The sequence below is a fragment of the Chiloscyllium plagiosum genome, chromosome 23 (genome assembly GCF_004010195.1).
Source record: "Chiloscyllium plagiosum isolate BGI_BamShark_2017 chromosome 23, ASM401019v2, whole genome shotgun sequence".
NCBI lineage: Eukaryota > Metazoa > Chordata > Chondrichthyes > Orectolobiformes > Hemiscylliidae > Chiloscyllium > Chiloscyllium plagiosum.
This window is the reverse complement of record NC_057732.1, coordinates 5,757,496-5,773,918: the sequence shown is the minus strand read 5'-3', so window position 1 is coordinate 5,773,918 and position 16,423 is coordinate 5,757,496. Positions and strand designations below refer to the sequence as shown.

The window sequence follows — 16,423 nt, the reverse complement described above, 5'->3', positions numbered from 1 at the left end:
CCAGACTGGAGGTTGGCTAAAGTGGTGCCACTATTTAAGAAAGGCGAGGAAAAGCCAGGGAACTATGCACAGGTGAGCCTGACGTCGGTGGTGGGAAAGTTATTGGAGGGCTTCCTGAGTGACAGGAGTTATAAAATCATGAGGGGCATGGGATAATTAGGGGTAAATAGTCAAGGTCTTCACCCTGGGGAGTCCAGAACTAGAGGGCATAGGTTGAGGGGAAAACTTGGTGATGGCAGAGAAAATTTAAAAGGGACCTAAAGGGCAACCTTTTCATGCAGAGGGTAGTGCGTGTGTGTAATGAGCTGCCAGAGGAAGTGGTGGAGGCTGGAACAATTACAATATTTAAAAGGCATCTGGTTGAATATATGAATAGAAAGGGTTTAGAGTGATACAGGCCAAGTGCTGGCAAATGGGACGAAATTAGGTTAGGAAATCTGGTCAGCATGGACGAGTTGGACTGAAGGGTCTGTTCCCGTGCTGTATATCTTATGACTCTATGAGTTGCTATGACTGCTAACTCTGTAACCTTTTCCATCCCTGCAATCCACATAAATCACCCCAATTCTGGCCTAAATGCCTCTCTGATTTCCACTGCAATGCTATTGGCAGCGGTGCTTTCAGCTGTCCAGGTTTTAAATCTCTGTATTTCCCTCCTTAATGCTATCTCCCTCTCACCTTCTTTAAGACACTGATTAAAACCAGCTTCTCGATCAAGGTTTTGGTCACCTGTCCTAATATTCCCTTAACTGGCTCAGTGTCAAACTTTGTGAAGTACTTTGCGATTTTTTCTAAACTATATTTAAAATGCCAAATAAATACAAGTTGTTGTTGAAAGGCTACATGAAATATTTTATTGTAGATGTAAATGTCACAAACTTAGATACAAAACATCATGGAGGTGAATCAAAAACTTAAATTGCTGGAGAAACTCAGCATCTGTGGGGAGAAAACAAAATTAACACTTCGAGTCTGGTGGCCCTTCTTCAGAACAGTTTTGTGTTTTGTTTCCACAGATATTGCCAGACCTGCAGAGTTTCTCCAGCAATTTCTGTTTTTGAGTCAGACTTCCAGCATCCATTTATTATCTTATTATGGAAGTGACATGCTTTGGCTGTATGCTTCCTATCACAGTCAAGGAGTCTTAGAACTTGAGATGCTTGAGAACTTAAATCACAGCTCATGCAACAGTGCTCTGTGGCGTGATGTTTAGGGCAAATCAAGAGATAATGAAATGGCAGCCTATTTCACACCACTTCACTCCTCTCCCCCACAATACCCTACCTACCACTTTCATTTCCATTGACTTCAGGCTAATTTCAAACGCTCAACTCTTCATTTGATTGAGACGCTGAGTACTCTCAATGAAAGCATACTAACCGCTGCTGCAATTCTTGCCCTCTCTTCTTCTTCAAGTCTCAGTTTCTCAAGTCTCTCTCGCTCCACACGTTCAGCTGCCAGCCTTATTTCCTCTGTCACATATGAAACGTTTGTTAGTTCTTGCAGGAAATATAAAGCTCTTCTCTCAACAGTGACGTGAACATTTTAGATTTGTTTCACTCCTTTCATTTTACATGAACACCCTACCCCTTCATTGCTCTCTAACTAAATCCAGGTTAGTGTTTTGGGATGAACAAGGTTGTCTGGAGGAATGCATTTTTGTAGTTTGTACACTGTGACTTGCCATACTCATGTGACCTCTGATGTGGTTGCTTTCAATTTGGAGGCATGAAGGCAGAAGTCATTAAAGCCAGCACATGTACTCAAATTACTTGCCACCCTATTTCCAGCATGGCTTCAACCAACATCCTATTGTTGGGATCGTTGAGACAGGGGCTCAGACAGCTGGCCAAAACAAATCATGCCTGTATGATAATCAGCTGTACCAAACCGCAACAGAATATTGGTTCAAAAAGGTACCTTCTCCAGGACAACTAAGGATTGATGTAGCTTGCCAGAAAGATCCACATCCAAAGAAATAATTTAGAAAATTGGGTTCCAATAAAATGACACTTAACTGCAAGCCTTACTTTCACTTCATATTTTGTTGGTTTCAAAAGGCTGGCTAATGTTGAGACCTTTACTTTTAATTTTTTATTGGAACTGTGAACTATGAATTGAAAGTGACCTTTGGACTATGAGCAGTCCAAAGGTCACTTGTTTTGTTCTTTTAAAAAAAGAACAAGACAAATGACATTTGTTTGAAGGACATGACTTAAACATTAGTTGTGAAGGGCTCTTGCCCAAAAAGTCGATTTTCCTGCTCCTCGGATGCTGCCTCACCTGCTGTGCTTTTCCAGCACCACTCTAATCTAGAGTCTAATCTCCAGCATCTGCAGTCTTCACTTTTGCCCTTAAAAATTAGTTGCAGGTTGCTTTTTGTTCAAGGAGCACTAGGCATTTTGGTTCTGGAGATGCATTAAGCTCAAGTGTTAGCAGATGTTTGAATGTAAACAATGGCCATCACACGGTGGCTGATGCCAATCAGTCTAACAAACAGAATGTTAGAAAACTGAAAGAGAAAGCAAAGTTTGAATTGACTCTCAACAGTATCTTTTGGACAGGAGGGTTGTAGCTGTAAAGACTGTAGGACAGAGGTTTATTTGTTCCCTGGTTATCCTCCCATTATCATCTTATTGAAAGTTTGAAGAACTTTAGTTATAAGAATTCAATGAATATTCCTTGCAGCCTACTGGAACTGAATTGAACAGAATTGAATTTATTGTCACGTGTACCGAGGGACAGTGAAAAGCTTTGTCTTACAAGCAACACTGGCAGATCACAGAGTTAAATAGCATAGATACATAAATAGGTAAACAGCTGCAGAAACAAAAACACAGGTACACGTGAACGTAAAGAGTTTGTGAGTCCATTCAGTATTCTAACAACAGTAGGTTAGAAACTTTCGAAACCAGCTGGTGCATGTATTCAGACTTCTATACCTTCTCCCCGATGGTAGAGGTTGTAGAAAAACATTGTCAGGATGGGATGGATCTTTGAGAATGCTGGTGGCCTTTCTCTGACAGTAGGCCTGGTAGATGGATTCTATAGATGGGAGGTATAGATGGGAAGTTGGCCTTTGTGATTGTCTGGGCCGTGTTGCTATTTGCATTGATTGACATCTTCAGAAATCAAGCAAGATACAATTCTATATGGGTGTGATTCTACACAACGTGGAAAAAGCTTATTGAAACAAGCCAATTACATCTATTTTTCTTTAAATCATAGAATCTCTACAGTATGGAAACAGGCCCTTCAGCCCAACAAGTCTGCACAGACCCTCCAAAGATTAACCTACCCAGACATATTCCCCTACCCTATTACTATACATTTACCCCTGACTAATGCATCTAACCTACATCTCTGGACACTATGAGCAATTTAGCATTGCCAATTTACCTAGCCTGCACCTGGTTGGATTGTGGGATGAAACTGGAGCATGCAGAGGAAATCCACGCAGACACAGGGAGAATGTGCAAACTCCACACAGACAGTCGCCCAAAGCTGGAATCAAACCTGGGTCCCTAGTGATGAGAGACAGCAGTGCTAACCACTGAGCCACCATGTCATCCATATTTCAAATGTATCCCATAATTCGGTCTGCGTGTGTGTCTATGTATGAATGAGGGCTTCAATCAAAGAAGATCAGGTTTAAATCATAGACATTAATTAGATTATCTTGTTATTTAACTTTGTTCAGCTAAAGCTATTAAATTCATCAGAAATTGTTAATTCTTTTGTTTAGGCTATAAACTTGGTGTTTGGTGTCAGTTATTCACAAAGTCTGATTAGGATCAATTTTGACAGTCATTGAATGTTTCAGTTTTACTGTGGAGTAGGGACTCTGATTTGATCTGGCTATCAGTCTTTGTGTCATAATATTGAATCTCAGCTGGATTTGAACCAGAATCTGATTTTATTTTCAACTAACATAACTTATAAGAGAAAATATGATGGCATTCATCTGCCAGCATTTTTTCCCTCCTATCAGAATATGTCAGGAGATCAGTTGCTTACCAGATGGGCAAATTTACTTTCACATTCTATTATTATTGGGACTGTTCAACAAATGACTCCAAATTGTTTATAACCATTAAAATATGGATGAGATCAGGTCAACAACCTGCTTCCTGGTGCCTTGACTTAACCTTGTGGCCAGTTGTCCAAATGGCACCAGGAAGTACCAGAATTTTTGTGGAAATGGCACAAATTCCTTAACCCACAGATAGGTATCGGGACAGTGCATTTCACCAGGCCAGCAAAAATATATATCGGTGAATTTTGAAGACATCACTTTGAGGGTTTCTGTTGGGTATTTTTCTTCCGACATTGCTCAAAGCTTTCCTAGTCTAAATTGCACTGACGTTCTCATTTGTTTTTGGGATGTGCACAATAACAATATGATAGAAATTCGCAATTGATTTTAAACAAAAAGCATCCATCAAACTATAATTTTGTTATGAAGAACCAAATATTGATTCACTGATGTCCTTTAGGGAAGGAAACCTGCCCTACTTAGCCAATCTGGCCTCTATGTGACTCCACTCTCACTTCAGATTTGTTGAGTTTTAACTGTCTTCTGCTGTAGCCATGCAAGTCACTCAGATGTCTAAGAAAATTATTCCAAGATAAAGGCCCTGCAACATCTTTCTCAGGCCAACTAGGTTTAAGCAAAAAAATACCAACGTTGCCATTTGAAGCTGACAACACAATAATTATCTAAAAACAAAAGGAGCTTTACCCTCTTCCAAGCGTTTCCTCTCCTCCTCTTGTCTGAGGAGTTTTTCTTCAGATCTGGTAAGTCTTTGACCCTTAGCCGAACTCATAATGGAGGACTTGAAAGAAATATATGCCAACAGAACATACGTTTTATACAATTGAAAGTCAAAACAGTAATCTCTCAGACAAAATATGTGTTTGGTATAACAACAGTTTAGAAACACAATAAAAACCTTCTAAACTTCATATTTTGACATTTAGAATTTGGTTTAAAACTGGGTGGAATGTGATGCAGAAGTCACATTAATCGCTAAATTTTCCTTTCTTTAGGTCCCGCAAAACTTACACCCCCAAGAGTACCCTCTTTCTGTCCTAAGGATTAGGAAATAACTACAATGTCTGGAGACATTTCCTGTGATCTAAAAGGAAAATCATTGTATTATACATTTGTACATATGTGTAACATTCCACTAGACTTTTAAATGATTGAAATTCTAAATATATGGTGAAACATATTTGCTAGCAGATTTATATTAGGAGGAGTATTTTAAACACATTCTACATCGGAAAATAAGTTTTCATTAGCAGAAAATTGAAGTTTTACCTAACTTACATAATTTTAGCACTGCATTCTGTGCTCAAATTCCAGAATGATTATCAATATGAACAGGGCAAACAATCCCAATTATGGAAAATATACTTGTATGATTATGTTACAAAAGTTTGCAGGCCATGTGCAACATCCTGTGTTGTGCTGGTCACCTGGGGGATAAATGTGTCACCCTTCAGTATCTTTGAACCAGCACAAAAACTCCATCTCATTCCCTTGTTGATAGAATTGTTCTCTACTCATCATCACAATCTTTCAGGATGCCAACTGTTGTTCATTGATTCAATGTTCAATTCCTTACCTGCATTTGTTTAACTCCAGCCATACTGCTTATAAATAAAAATGAAGAACAATTTGGTTTTGGAATACTCTTTACAAAAGTAGCATCTTGAAAAAAGGGGCTACCCATACAAGGAAATCTTTCTCCCTTCTATGTTTAGCATGAATGAAGCCAACTACAAATAAGGACACTGTAAAAAGTACATAACTAAAGATAAAAAGCAGTCACTTTGAAATAGCAATGCAATTTTGCTCACGCAGATTGATTGAATGGCTGCCAATGATGATCAATGGGCATCACTTTCTGCCATCCAATCTGGTGACTCAAAAGTGGTCTATTTTATTAAGAAAGCAATATAATCCTGGAGAAGTTGAGATTAATATCAGCTCAAACAAATTCTTTCACAAAAGATTCTGGTACTTCTAACTCATACAACATTGCAAAATTAATGGAGAGTTAGAACCTTTCATTTTCCAACATTAGTATAGTTAACAGCTTTTATTAATGCCACTCTTTCCAAAATGCAGCTTCTCACCTCCTCACATGCACACGTGCCTGGTAAACATAAATGTGAGAATCTGACAGCTGTACTAAAAAAAGTCTAAATCTCTAATATTTTTTCAACACACTACCACTATACCTGCCTGTTGTCATACCATTTGTTTCCTTCTTTGCTTTGGCGGCTGGCACCATAAAGAGAAGAAAAGAGAATTTGTGAGATATTTTGAAAAGAATCAGAATAGTTTAAAAGTTTCTCAAGCTCTAAACCTGTATACATAGAAAAGACAAAACTAAACAAGTTTATAAGACTGGATTTATACTGCAGTGTGATTGATACCAGGATAAGGTGATGGGGATATGAGACCTCATATCTCAATTCTTTGGTATGTGCTGCACTCATCATTATTCAATTATCACTTTATGTGTTGATGTACACCGAAAACAATGATGCAGGAATGCAAAACATCAGCAGTATAAATGGAGCCTAAAAGACGATTTTAAATCAGCAGTCTGTAGTCTGGTTTACTAACCATTAAAATAAAACATTTTCTCTTCAATAGCATTATTTTAAGCAAAGGAATTTATAAAAAGAATGGAGTTGTTTGTTCAGTCAAAAACATCCTGGCAAAGACTAGTCCACTTATTCAGTCTGTTGCCATGAAGTGCTTTCAATATGTATATTGAAGTCTGTAATTTTTGAAAACTGGATTTCATTTAACTTTTATATTAAGAATATATCTAATAAGAAGCAAATGATGAATACTGCAACATCTTCCAATTATTCTTTTTCAAGAATTTAGAACAGTTGAGATCATTCAACCTGTGTACCCTACTGCGTAATTGGGAAAAAAATTAAATTGCACTTATATAGCAACTTTCACAAACTCAGCATGTGCTTTACATACAATGAAATAATCACTGCCATGATGTCGAGAAACTTTCACACAGCAAGGTCCCACAAGGAACAATGAAAAGCAGTTTCTGTAACATTTATTAAGGAATAAATATTGTTCAAGAAATTAGGAAAATCTTGTTTGTCAAACCAATTAGAATGTTTTTTTTCCAATTCTAGGAAGGAGATAAGCCACCTATGAATAACTAGGAAAGTTGAGAATACTATCAGATTGAAAGAAAAACATACATCGTGGCAAAGATTAGTGGTAAGACACAGAATTGGGAAAGTTTTAAAAGTCAGCAAAAATATTAAAGAGGGGGAAGTTAAACTTGCAAGTAATATCAAACCTACAGCAATAACTTCTTAAAGTATATAAGAAGGTACAGAGAGGCCAAAGTTAATATGGATCCTTTAGAAAACAAGGCAGGGGAAATACCAATGGGGTTGATAAAGTGTCATGCTGGAAAAAGCACGGCAAGTCAGGCAGCATCCAAGGAGCAGGAGAGTCAATGTTTTGGACATGACCCTTCATCAGGACTGGAGATGGGGAAGGGAGCTGAGAAATAAATGGGGAGTGGAGTTAGGGGAAAGGTAGGTGGAATGGCGATAAGTGGGTGCAGGTAGGAGGTGATTGTGATAGGTCTGTGGGAATTGTGGAGTGGATAGGTGGGAAGGAAGATGGATAGGTAGGTAGAACAAGAGGGTGGTGCTGGTGGAGGGTTAGATCTGGGTGGGGGGGAAGGGAGATTTGGAAACTGGTGAATTCAATGTTGAGGCCATGTGGTTGTAGGTTCTCAAGGCAGAAGATGTTCCTCCTCCAGTTTGCGGATGGCCTTGTTTATGCAGTGGAGGAGGCCCAGAGCGGACATGTCATCAGGGGAAGTGGGAGGGGAGTTGAAGTGGATGGCCACCGGACGGTGAGGTTAGTTGGTGCGTACAGACTAGGGATGTTCCCTGAATCATTTTGCAAGTTTGCACTTCATCTCTCCGATGTAGGGGAGACCAGATCGAGAGCAACGATGCAGGAAATGAGGTTCGAGTAAATCTCTGCAGGATTTGGAATGATCCTTTTGGGCCTTGGATGGAGGTGATGGGGGAGGTGTGGGCATAAATTTTGCATGTGTTGCAGCAGCAGGGAAAGGTACCAGTTAGGGAGAAGGCGTTGGTGGCGAGTGTGGACCTAATGTGGGAGTCGCAGAGGGAACAGTCCCTATGGAATGCCAATTAGGATGGGGAGGGAAATATATATTTGGTGATGGGATCTGACTGCAGTGGTGAAAATGGGGAGGATGATGCACTGGATTTGGAGATTAGTGGGGTGGAATGTGAGGACCAGACGGATTCTATCCTTGGGATGACATGGAAGGGAAAATTACAGTCCTTGAAGTAGGAGGATATCTGGGATGTCCTGCAGTGGAAATACTCATCCTGGGAGCAGATACGCTGGAGGCAGAGGAATTGGGCGTGAGGGATTGTGTTTTTACAGGAGAGAGTGTGGAGGAGGTGTAGGCAAGGTGGCTGTGGGAGTCGGTGGGTTAGTCAGTCACTGGAGACAGAGGAGGAGAGGCCCAGGAAGGGGAGAGAGGTGTCAGAGATGGTCCAGGTGAATTTGAGTGGAAGATGTTGGTGTAGTGGATGAACTGTTCAAGCTCCTTGTGGGAACACAAGGCAGTGCTGATACAGACATCGATGTAGCAGAGGAAAAGGTGATGTAGCTGTGGAAGAGAGACTGTTCCATGTATCTTAGGAAGAAGCAGGCATAGCTAAGACCCATGTGGGTACCCATAGCCACCCCACTGGTTTGTAGGAAGGAAAAGTTGTTTAGGGTAAGGACCAGTTTTGCCAATCGAATGAGAATGTCAGTGGAGGGGGACTGCTTGGGTCGGTGGGAAAGAAAGAAATAAAGGGCTTTTAGGCTTTCCTCATGGGTGATACAGATGTAGAGGGACTGGAAGACCATGGTGAAGATGAGGTGTTGGGGGCCAGGGAATCGGACATCATGGAGGCGGTGGAGGGTGTGGGTGGTGTTTCGAATGTATGTGAGGAGTTTCAGGACCAAGGAGGACAGGACAGAGTCGAGATAAGTGGAAATGGGTTCAGTGGGGCAGGAACAGGCAGAGACAATTGGTCAACCGGGGTAGTCAGGCTTGTGGATTTTGGGTAAGAGATAGAACTGGGTGGTGCAGGATTGGGGAGCTACTAGGTTGGAGGCTGTGGATGGGAGATCACCTGAGGTGATGAGGTTGTGATCTCCTCTACATTGGAAAGATTGAGCGCAAACTCGCGGCACGGTTCAGGGAACATCTCTAGTCCCAACCCCAACTGCCGGTGGACATCCACTGCAACTCCCTCTACCATTCCCTCTTGGACACGTCCAAATTGGGACTCTTCCACTGCCTAAACAAGGCCTCCTGCAAACTGGAGGAAGAACACCTTGGGAGCCTACAACCACATCGCCTCAACATAGATTTCATCAGTTTCCAAATCTCCCCTCCTTTCACCACATCCCAGATCCAACCCTCTAACTCAGCACCGCCCTCTTGACCTAACCTACCTCTCCATCTTCCTTCCCAACTATCCGCTCTACACTTCCTAAAGACCTATCACAATCACATCCTACCTGCACCCACTAATTGCAATCCCACTTACCTTTCCCCTAACCCCACCTCACCTCCCTTCAGCTATTTCTCAGCCCCCTTCCCCGTCCTTAGACCTGATGAAGGGTCATGCCCAAAACGTCGACTCTCCTGCTCCTCGAATGCTGCCTGACTTGCTGTACTTTTTCCAATGCCACATTTTTATCGACTCTGACCCTCCAGTATCTGTGGTCCTCACTATCTCCTGTGGCACAGAAACTGAATAAATACTTTCCATCAGTCATCACAGTAGAAGTCATGAATAGCATGCCAAAATTACTAAATGATCAAGAGACAAAAGGAGGAAAGGAAAAATATACAGTAACTGTCACTACAGAAAAAAGTGCTGGGGAAGCTCAAGGGTTAAAGACTTGGTGGGATGTATCCTAAGATATTAAAAGATGTAGCTACAGAGATAGTGAATACACTGGTAATAATCTTCCAGGATTTTGGAAATATCGTATGGATAGGTAAATTGGAAAATAATGGTAACACCTTTATTTAAAAGGGGAAGGAGACAAAAATATAATTATAGGCCAGTCAGCACAATGTACATTATTGGGAAAATGTTAGAGTCTTTTATAATAAGACTCTAAATAGCATTTAGAAATACATGTGATCAAGGAGAATCAGTATGGCTTCACAAAGTGGAAATCATGTCTGATAAATTTATTAGAATTCCTTGAGGTAATAAGCTGGATAAAAAAGGAAGCAGTGGATGTTTGGATTTTCAGAAGGCATTTGATAAGTGTCAGATATGAGGCTACTTAATATGATAAGAGCCCATGGTGTTGGAGGTAGTATATTAAAACGGATAGATGATTGGTTAACTCTATCTAATTGAAGACAGGGAGCCATTTTCAGGGTGGCAACTTGTAACTGGTTGGTGTACCACACGGATCAGAATTATTTACAATATATATTAGTTATGAAAATGAATGCACAATAGCCAAGTTAGTGGATGACACAAAAGTAGGTGAGAAGGCAAGTCGTGAGGATGACACAAAGAAACTATCAGCTGAGGTTACCATGAAGGACCCTTCTTCTTTACTGAGGCATGGTGACCCTCAGGTTAAACCACAATCAGTTGTCTCACGGCACGGTGGCACAGTGGTTAGCACTGCTGCCTCACAGCGCCAGAGACCCAGGTTCAATTCCCGCCTCAGGCGACTGACTGTGTGGAGATTGCACATTCTCCCCGTGTCTGCGTGGGTTTGCTCCGGTTTCCTCCCACAGTCCAAAAATGTGCAGGTTAGGTGAGTTGGCCATGCTAAATTGCCCGTAGTGTTAGGTGAAGGGGTAAATGTAGGGGAATGGGTCTGGGTGGGTGGCGGGTTGGTGTGGGCTTGTTGGGCCGAAGGGCCTGTTTCCACACTGTAAGTAATCTAATCTAATCTAATGAGACAGTAGCATTTGGTATGGTAGAACTACGGTTACACATGACATAGACAGGTCAATCGAGTGGGCAAACATTTGGCAGCTGGAATATAATGTGCAAAAATGTGACATTATGCAGTTTGGCAGAAAGGATAAGGGAGCTGGATATTATGTAAATGGAGAAAGACTGCAAAAAAGCTACAGCACAGAATGATATGGGAGTCCCAATGCTTAAATCACAAAAAAGCTCACTTAAAAGTTCTGTAGGTAATAGGGAAGGCAATGGAAAATTGGTCTTTATTTAAAGAGGAAGAAGTACAAAAATAGAGCATTAGTCAGACTATAGCTGGAAAACAGTAAATAAATTTTGGCCCATTATCTAAGGAAAGCTATACTGGCATTGGAGGCAGTCCGAAGAAGGTTCACTAGGCTGATCCTGAATATGGAAGGACTGTTTTATGAGGAGAGATTAAATAGAATGGGTCTGTACTCATTGGAATTTAGAAGAATGAGTGGTGACTTTATTGAAACATAAAAGATTCTAAGGGTGCTTAACAAGGTAGATGTGGAAAGATTATTTCCTCCTTTGGGAGAGTTTAGGACCGGGGATATAATCTCAGAATAATGGGTCGACCTTTCAGAGATGAGGAGAAATTTAATTTCTCAGATGGTGGACAATTTGTGGACTTCTTTACAGCAGAGGATTATAGAGACTGGGCCATTAATTATACTCAAAACTGAGATGGGCAAGTTTTTAATTATTAAGAGAATCAGGGAAAACGGAGAAAACTGGATTGGAGGATTATCAGATCAGTCATGATATTGTATGGCAGAGTGGCCTCAGGTGGGCTGAATGACCTGTTGCTATGTCTTATGGTCTTTTTGAAGATGTCTCTGGCAGGGTAGGTAAAGGGATACACGTGAAAGTAGTATATATAGATTTTCCAAAAGATGTGGTACCACTGGACAGCTTGTTACTCAAAATAATGGGTCGTTGGGGTTGGTGGTAATTTGAAAGTGTGGAACATGCTTGACTAAAAGACAGATAACAGGGGTCAAATTAATGAGTCATTCTCAGAATTACAAGTTGAGGCTTTACTCCTGCTCCTATTTCATAGCTGGTAGCCTCAGGATTCAAATAACAAACCAAATACTACAGGTGAAAGTCGAAAAACATGAGCCTCTGTGTAGGTCAATGGCATTACATTAGAATTGGAAAAGGTTTCTCAATTATTAGGTGTCAAGAAAGCATAAAGGCACAGAAAAGGAGGAGAGGAAAAAAGAAAAGGTAAGGTCTGTAATAACATATAAGGTAGGAAAGATCAAATGACAAGATAATGATGGAAGGTGGAATTTAACAAAATTTGTCTGGGGTAAGAATGACTGGGAATCACAGAATCACAATAACAGTTGTCTGAAACAATGTACACATGCGACTTAAGATCTGAAATTGTTGAATTCAATGTTAAGCCTCAGTGTTGAGAATCTTCACAGACTTCCAGACTAAACTCTTCAACAACTGATGCTCGGTCAATAGTTAATTTTAAAACTGAAGATGATAGATTAGTGCTTAAAAGTTGTTAAATAATATAGGGATAAGAATGATAAATAGAGATAGGCCACAGAACTGCCATGACCCCAGTGTTGAGACCCTTCACAGTCTTCCACATTAAACATTTTTGTAAGAATCCCTGCAGTGTGGAAACAGGCCATTCATCCCAACGAGTCCACACCAACCCTCCAAAGTGCCCCCCCCAACCCAGCAATTTCAGATCTTAACTTTTGCTACTATTTTTTTCAGACTATCGCAGATCATAGAAAATCATAGAATCCCTACAGTGTGGAAGCAGGCTATTCAACCCATTCATTCCACACTGACCCACCTCATCCATGTAACCCTACATTTTCCTTGGCTAACTCACCTACCCTGAACATCCCTGGACACGATGGGCAATTTAGCTTGGCCAATCCACCTAACCTGCACATCTTTGTACGAGCATCTTTGGCAGTGATCCTGCTATCCGTATTTACACTTCCTCACAGTCTTTTTTCACATGTCCCATTACCATCTCCTTTTGCCTTACACCACCATCATTTGCCTTGTTAATTAATCAAACCTCACCCTCCAAGCTCTCCCAGACTCATCATTATATTCTTTATCAATCTCATCATCTCCAGTCCCTCAACCTTTCCATGCATCAATACATGCTTAAGACCTTTTATACAATAAACTTTGAACAGCTTGGACAAAAGGTCATCAACCTGAAATGTCAGTCCTATTTCAGTACAGATGCTGCCTGATCTGTTGAATGTTTCCAACATTTTCTGCTTCAATTTCAGATTTCAAGCCTGTATTGATGTTTGGAGCGTTGCAATGAGAGGTTGGCACGACACCTTTTTCAAGCACATCTATACATAATGGGTATATCTTAAAACTGCGTTTGTAATTCGCTTGTGAGATGTGGGTGTCGCTGGCTGGCCAGCATTTATTGTCAGTCCCTAGTTGCTTGAGATGGTAAGAGTGAGCTGCATTTTTGAGCCGGTGCAGTCCACATGCTGTAGGTAGACCCACAATACCCTGAGGTAGGGAATTTCAGGATTTTGACCCAGTGACAGTGAAGGAACAGCGATATATTTGCAAGTCACAATGTTGAGTGGCTTGGAAGGGAACTTTAGGTAGTGGTGTTTCCATGTATCTGTTGTCCTTGTTCTTCTAGATGGAAATGGTCAATGCGATTTTCAAGGAAGCCAGGGTCAAGGTGAACGCAATAAAAATGAAGACCAGAGACAGTGTCAGTACTAGTGCAAAGTTTAATTTGTGTAGAAAAATAGATGGAAATCTTACACTAGCTAGAGTCTTTAATATACTCCTTGTTACCTTGTTCTCCTGTATAAAGTATATTACTGTATATTGTTTCTGGGAATGTAGTTCTGTTCAGATTGATTCAGTGACTGCATATTCTCTGCCTCACAGACTGAATTATATTCAGCTCCTTGTATCTGCCCACCATTCAAACAGTTTGTTTAACAAAAATCTGTAGGAGTACAGTACATAACTAGAAATTCACATCAGCTAAAAGTGAGGTTATTTAGCCCTTTAAGCCCGTACTGCCATACAATGAAATTATGGCTATCATGTGACCTACTTCCATTTATCATCCATTTCCCTATATAATTTAACAGTAACCTATCACCCTCAGTTTTAAAATTAACTACATTTCGCATCAATTGCTACACAGTTCCAAACGTCCACTATTATTGAGAAGAGTTTCCTAATTTCACTCTTGAAAGATCTGTCTCTACTCTTTAGACTAGACTCCTCAACCCTATCAGTTCCCGTTGACAGTTCAAAAATTTAAGTCAATAATCCCTGCATTTTTGAAAATCCAGGGAATGCAACACCAGTTTGACTGATATCTCTTCACAATTCAATACTTGGAATTCAGGTGTAATTCTGGTCAATCAGCACTGCATATCTTCATGATCAATATCTCCTTTCTAAGGCATGTTGCCCAGAACGATTCACATGTCGCCTGAACAAGGCTTTGTATAACTGAAGCATGAATTCTGCCCCTTTATGTTGTAGTCCTCCAGATATAAAGGCTAAAATTCCATGAACCTTTTTTGATTATTATCTGTCCTCGTACGTGCCATTTAAATTACCTATGTAATTTTCCACTCACCCCCCTCAACGTTCTTTCAATCTCCTTTCTTGTATCTTTTTGCCATTTAGAAACTATCTTATTCTATCCTTTTTAAAACCAAATTAGACAATCCTATATTTTCTCACATTGGTATGTATTTGCCACAATTTTAGCCATTCACTCAATTGTAATTTTATACTTCTATCCACTCTGCTTATACATCCATCATATTTCTATCATTGGTAGGTTTAGATATGTAGCCTCTAATCCTATTAGTTAGGTTATTAACATTTGGGTCCATAGCACATATCCAAATATTCTGACTTTGCACTTGTTCAGGGGATGTAGGTGCTGTTCACTGGAACAGTAATTACTGCCCATTCCTGATTGCGCTTGTACTGAATTGCCTTACCAGGATATATAAATATCAACTATATAGCTGTGGGTCTGGAGCCACAGACCAGGGAAGGACAAAATATTTCCTTTCCTAATGGAGTTAGTGAACCGATCCTTTTTTGACAATCAACAATAGTTACAAAGTGATCATTAGTGTTCTAATTGAAGTTGTTGAAATTTTGCTATGTTCCATGGCGATTGGAGAACCCATGTCCCAAATGCATTTGCCTGGATCTCTGAATTACAGGTCTGGTGATATGCCACCACCAACACCTACCCATTATTCCGCACTCTCTTTGTCCCATGTGGCTCAGCCAATTGTCTAGCTAGGTCAATAGCTTGCCCTCACTTCCATGATCTTCAGCTGTAACTAATTCCTGGATTTTAGCAAAAGCCTTCTGGAAATCATAGAAATAACATCCCCTGAATCAGAAGTTGTGTTCATAACTTGGCAAATCCTTCCAACATGTGCTAGAGGCAGGCAAAAAGAGTGACAGAGATTCCTGGCCAAACATGCAATAGTGTTAGAGCCTCTATCCAACCCCTTGGCATTAGAGCCTCTATCATGCTATATTTGGCTCGAGACTATGACATACTTGGAAATGCATGTGTTGCCTTAGCAACCCAAACTCATTGAAATATATGACATGGAATATATCTACATTATATATCTATATTATACAAGTAATATTAAACCAATGCAATATTAATATTAAGCTATTTCTTACAATTAATCTCAAACTGCTGTACTATTGTTATTAAAGTATGTTATGATATTAAAACGTGTGATGTAGTGAGAAAACAGTAGGTCACAATTTTGATATGTTAGACCAATGTTGACATATTGACATTAAACTACGTTACAATACTGATATTAAACTATGTTGTAATATTGATATTAAACTATGATGTTGACATGAAACTGGGGAGGAGAGCAGTAAAAATAGGGAACCTCACAACTTTTGAAAAGAACTTAAATGAGCTCTTGAAATACCATAACGCTATGGGGCCAAGTGCTGGAAAGTGGGTCTGGTGTAGACTGAGAGCAGTTTTCATTTGTCGACGGGAACTGGATGGGCCGACGGGCCGACGGGCCTCCCCCGTACAGTCTGATTCATATAATAATATTGAAATTAAAACATGCTTAAACTCACCATCGTGGCTTCTTGTTCCAGTTGTTTACAACAAAAACAGAAAGTGCACGCTCTATCTGCAGACACAGGGAGAAGGGAGAAGAGCAGGCCGCGTTGCTAGGGCCAAGCTTGTTTACCGCGGCTCCGTTGCTGGGAGACGCGCCCGGCCTCACGGCGCATGTGCGGCCCTCCCCCTCCTTGCCGCTGCCGCACATGCGCCGTGTGTTTCGCG

The 16,423-nt window shown here is 40.5% G+C and overlaps 1 protein-coding gene across 4 annotated transcripts in view; it reads right to left on the bottom strand.

Annotated features, from left to right (window-relative positions):
* Window positions 1-16,406, bottom strand: part of dnai7 (dynein axonemal intermediate chain 7) — a 78,979-nt gene extending 62,573 nt beyond the window's left edge. Inside the window, exons 1-5 of one of the 4 annotated variants that reach the window (XM_043713373.1) lie at window positions 16,213-16,406; window positions 6,266-6,292; window positions 5,631-5,655; window positions 4,742-4,835; window positions 1,381-1,472 (exon numbers count right to left, since the gene is read on the bottom strand). In XM_043713373.1, the coding sequence (XP_043569308.1) occupies window positions 1,381-1,472; window positions 4,742-4,835; window positions 5,631-5,655; window positions 6,266-6,292; window positions 16,213-16,406 (432 nt within the window). Of the gene's footprint in view, window positions 1-1,380; window positions 1,473-4,741; window positions 4,836-5,630; window positions 5,656-6,249; window positions 6,293-16,212 lie in introns of all 4 variants that reach the window. The other 3 variants (XM_043713376.1, XM_043713377.1, XM_043713378.1) reach the window with 3 other exon arrangements.
* Window positions 16,407-16,423: the final 17 nt, after the last annotated feature.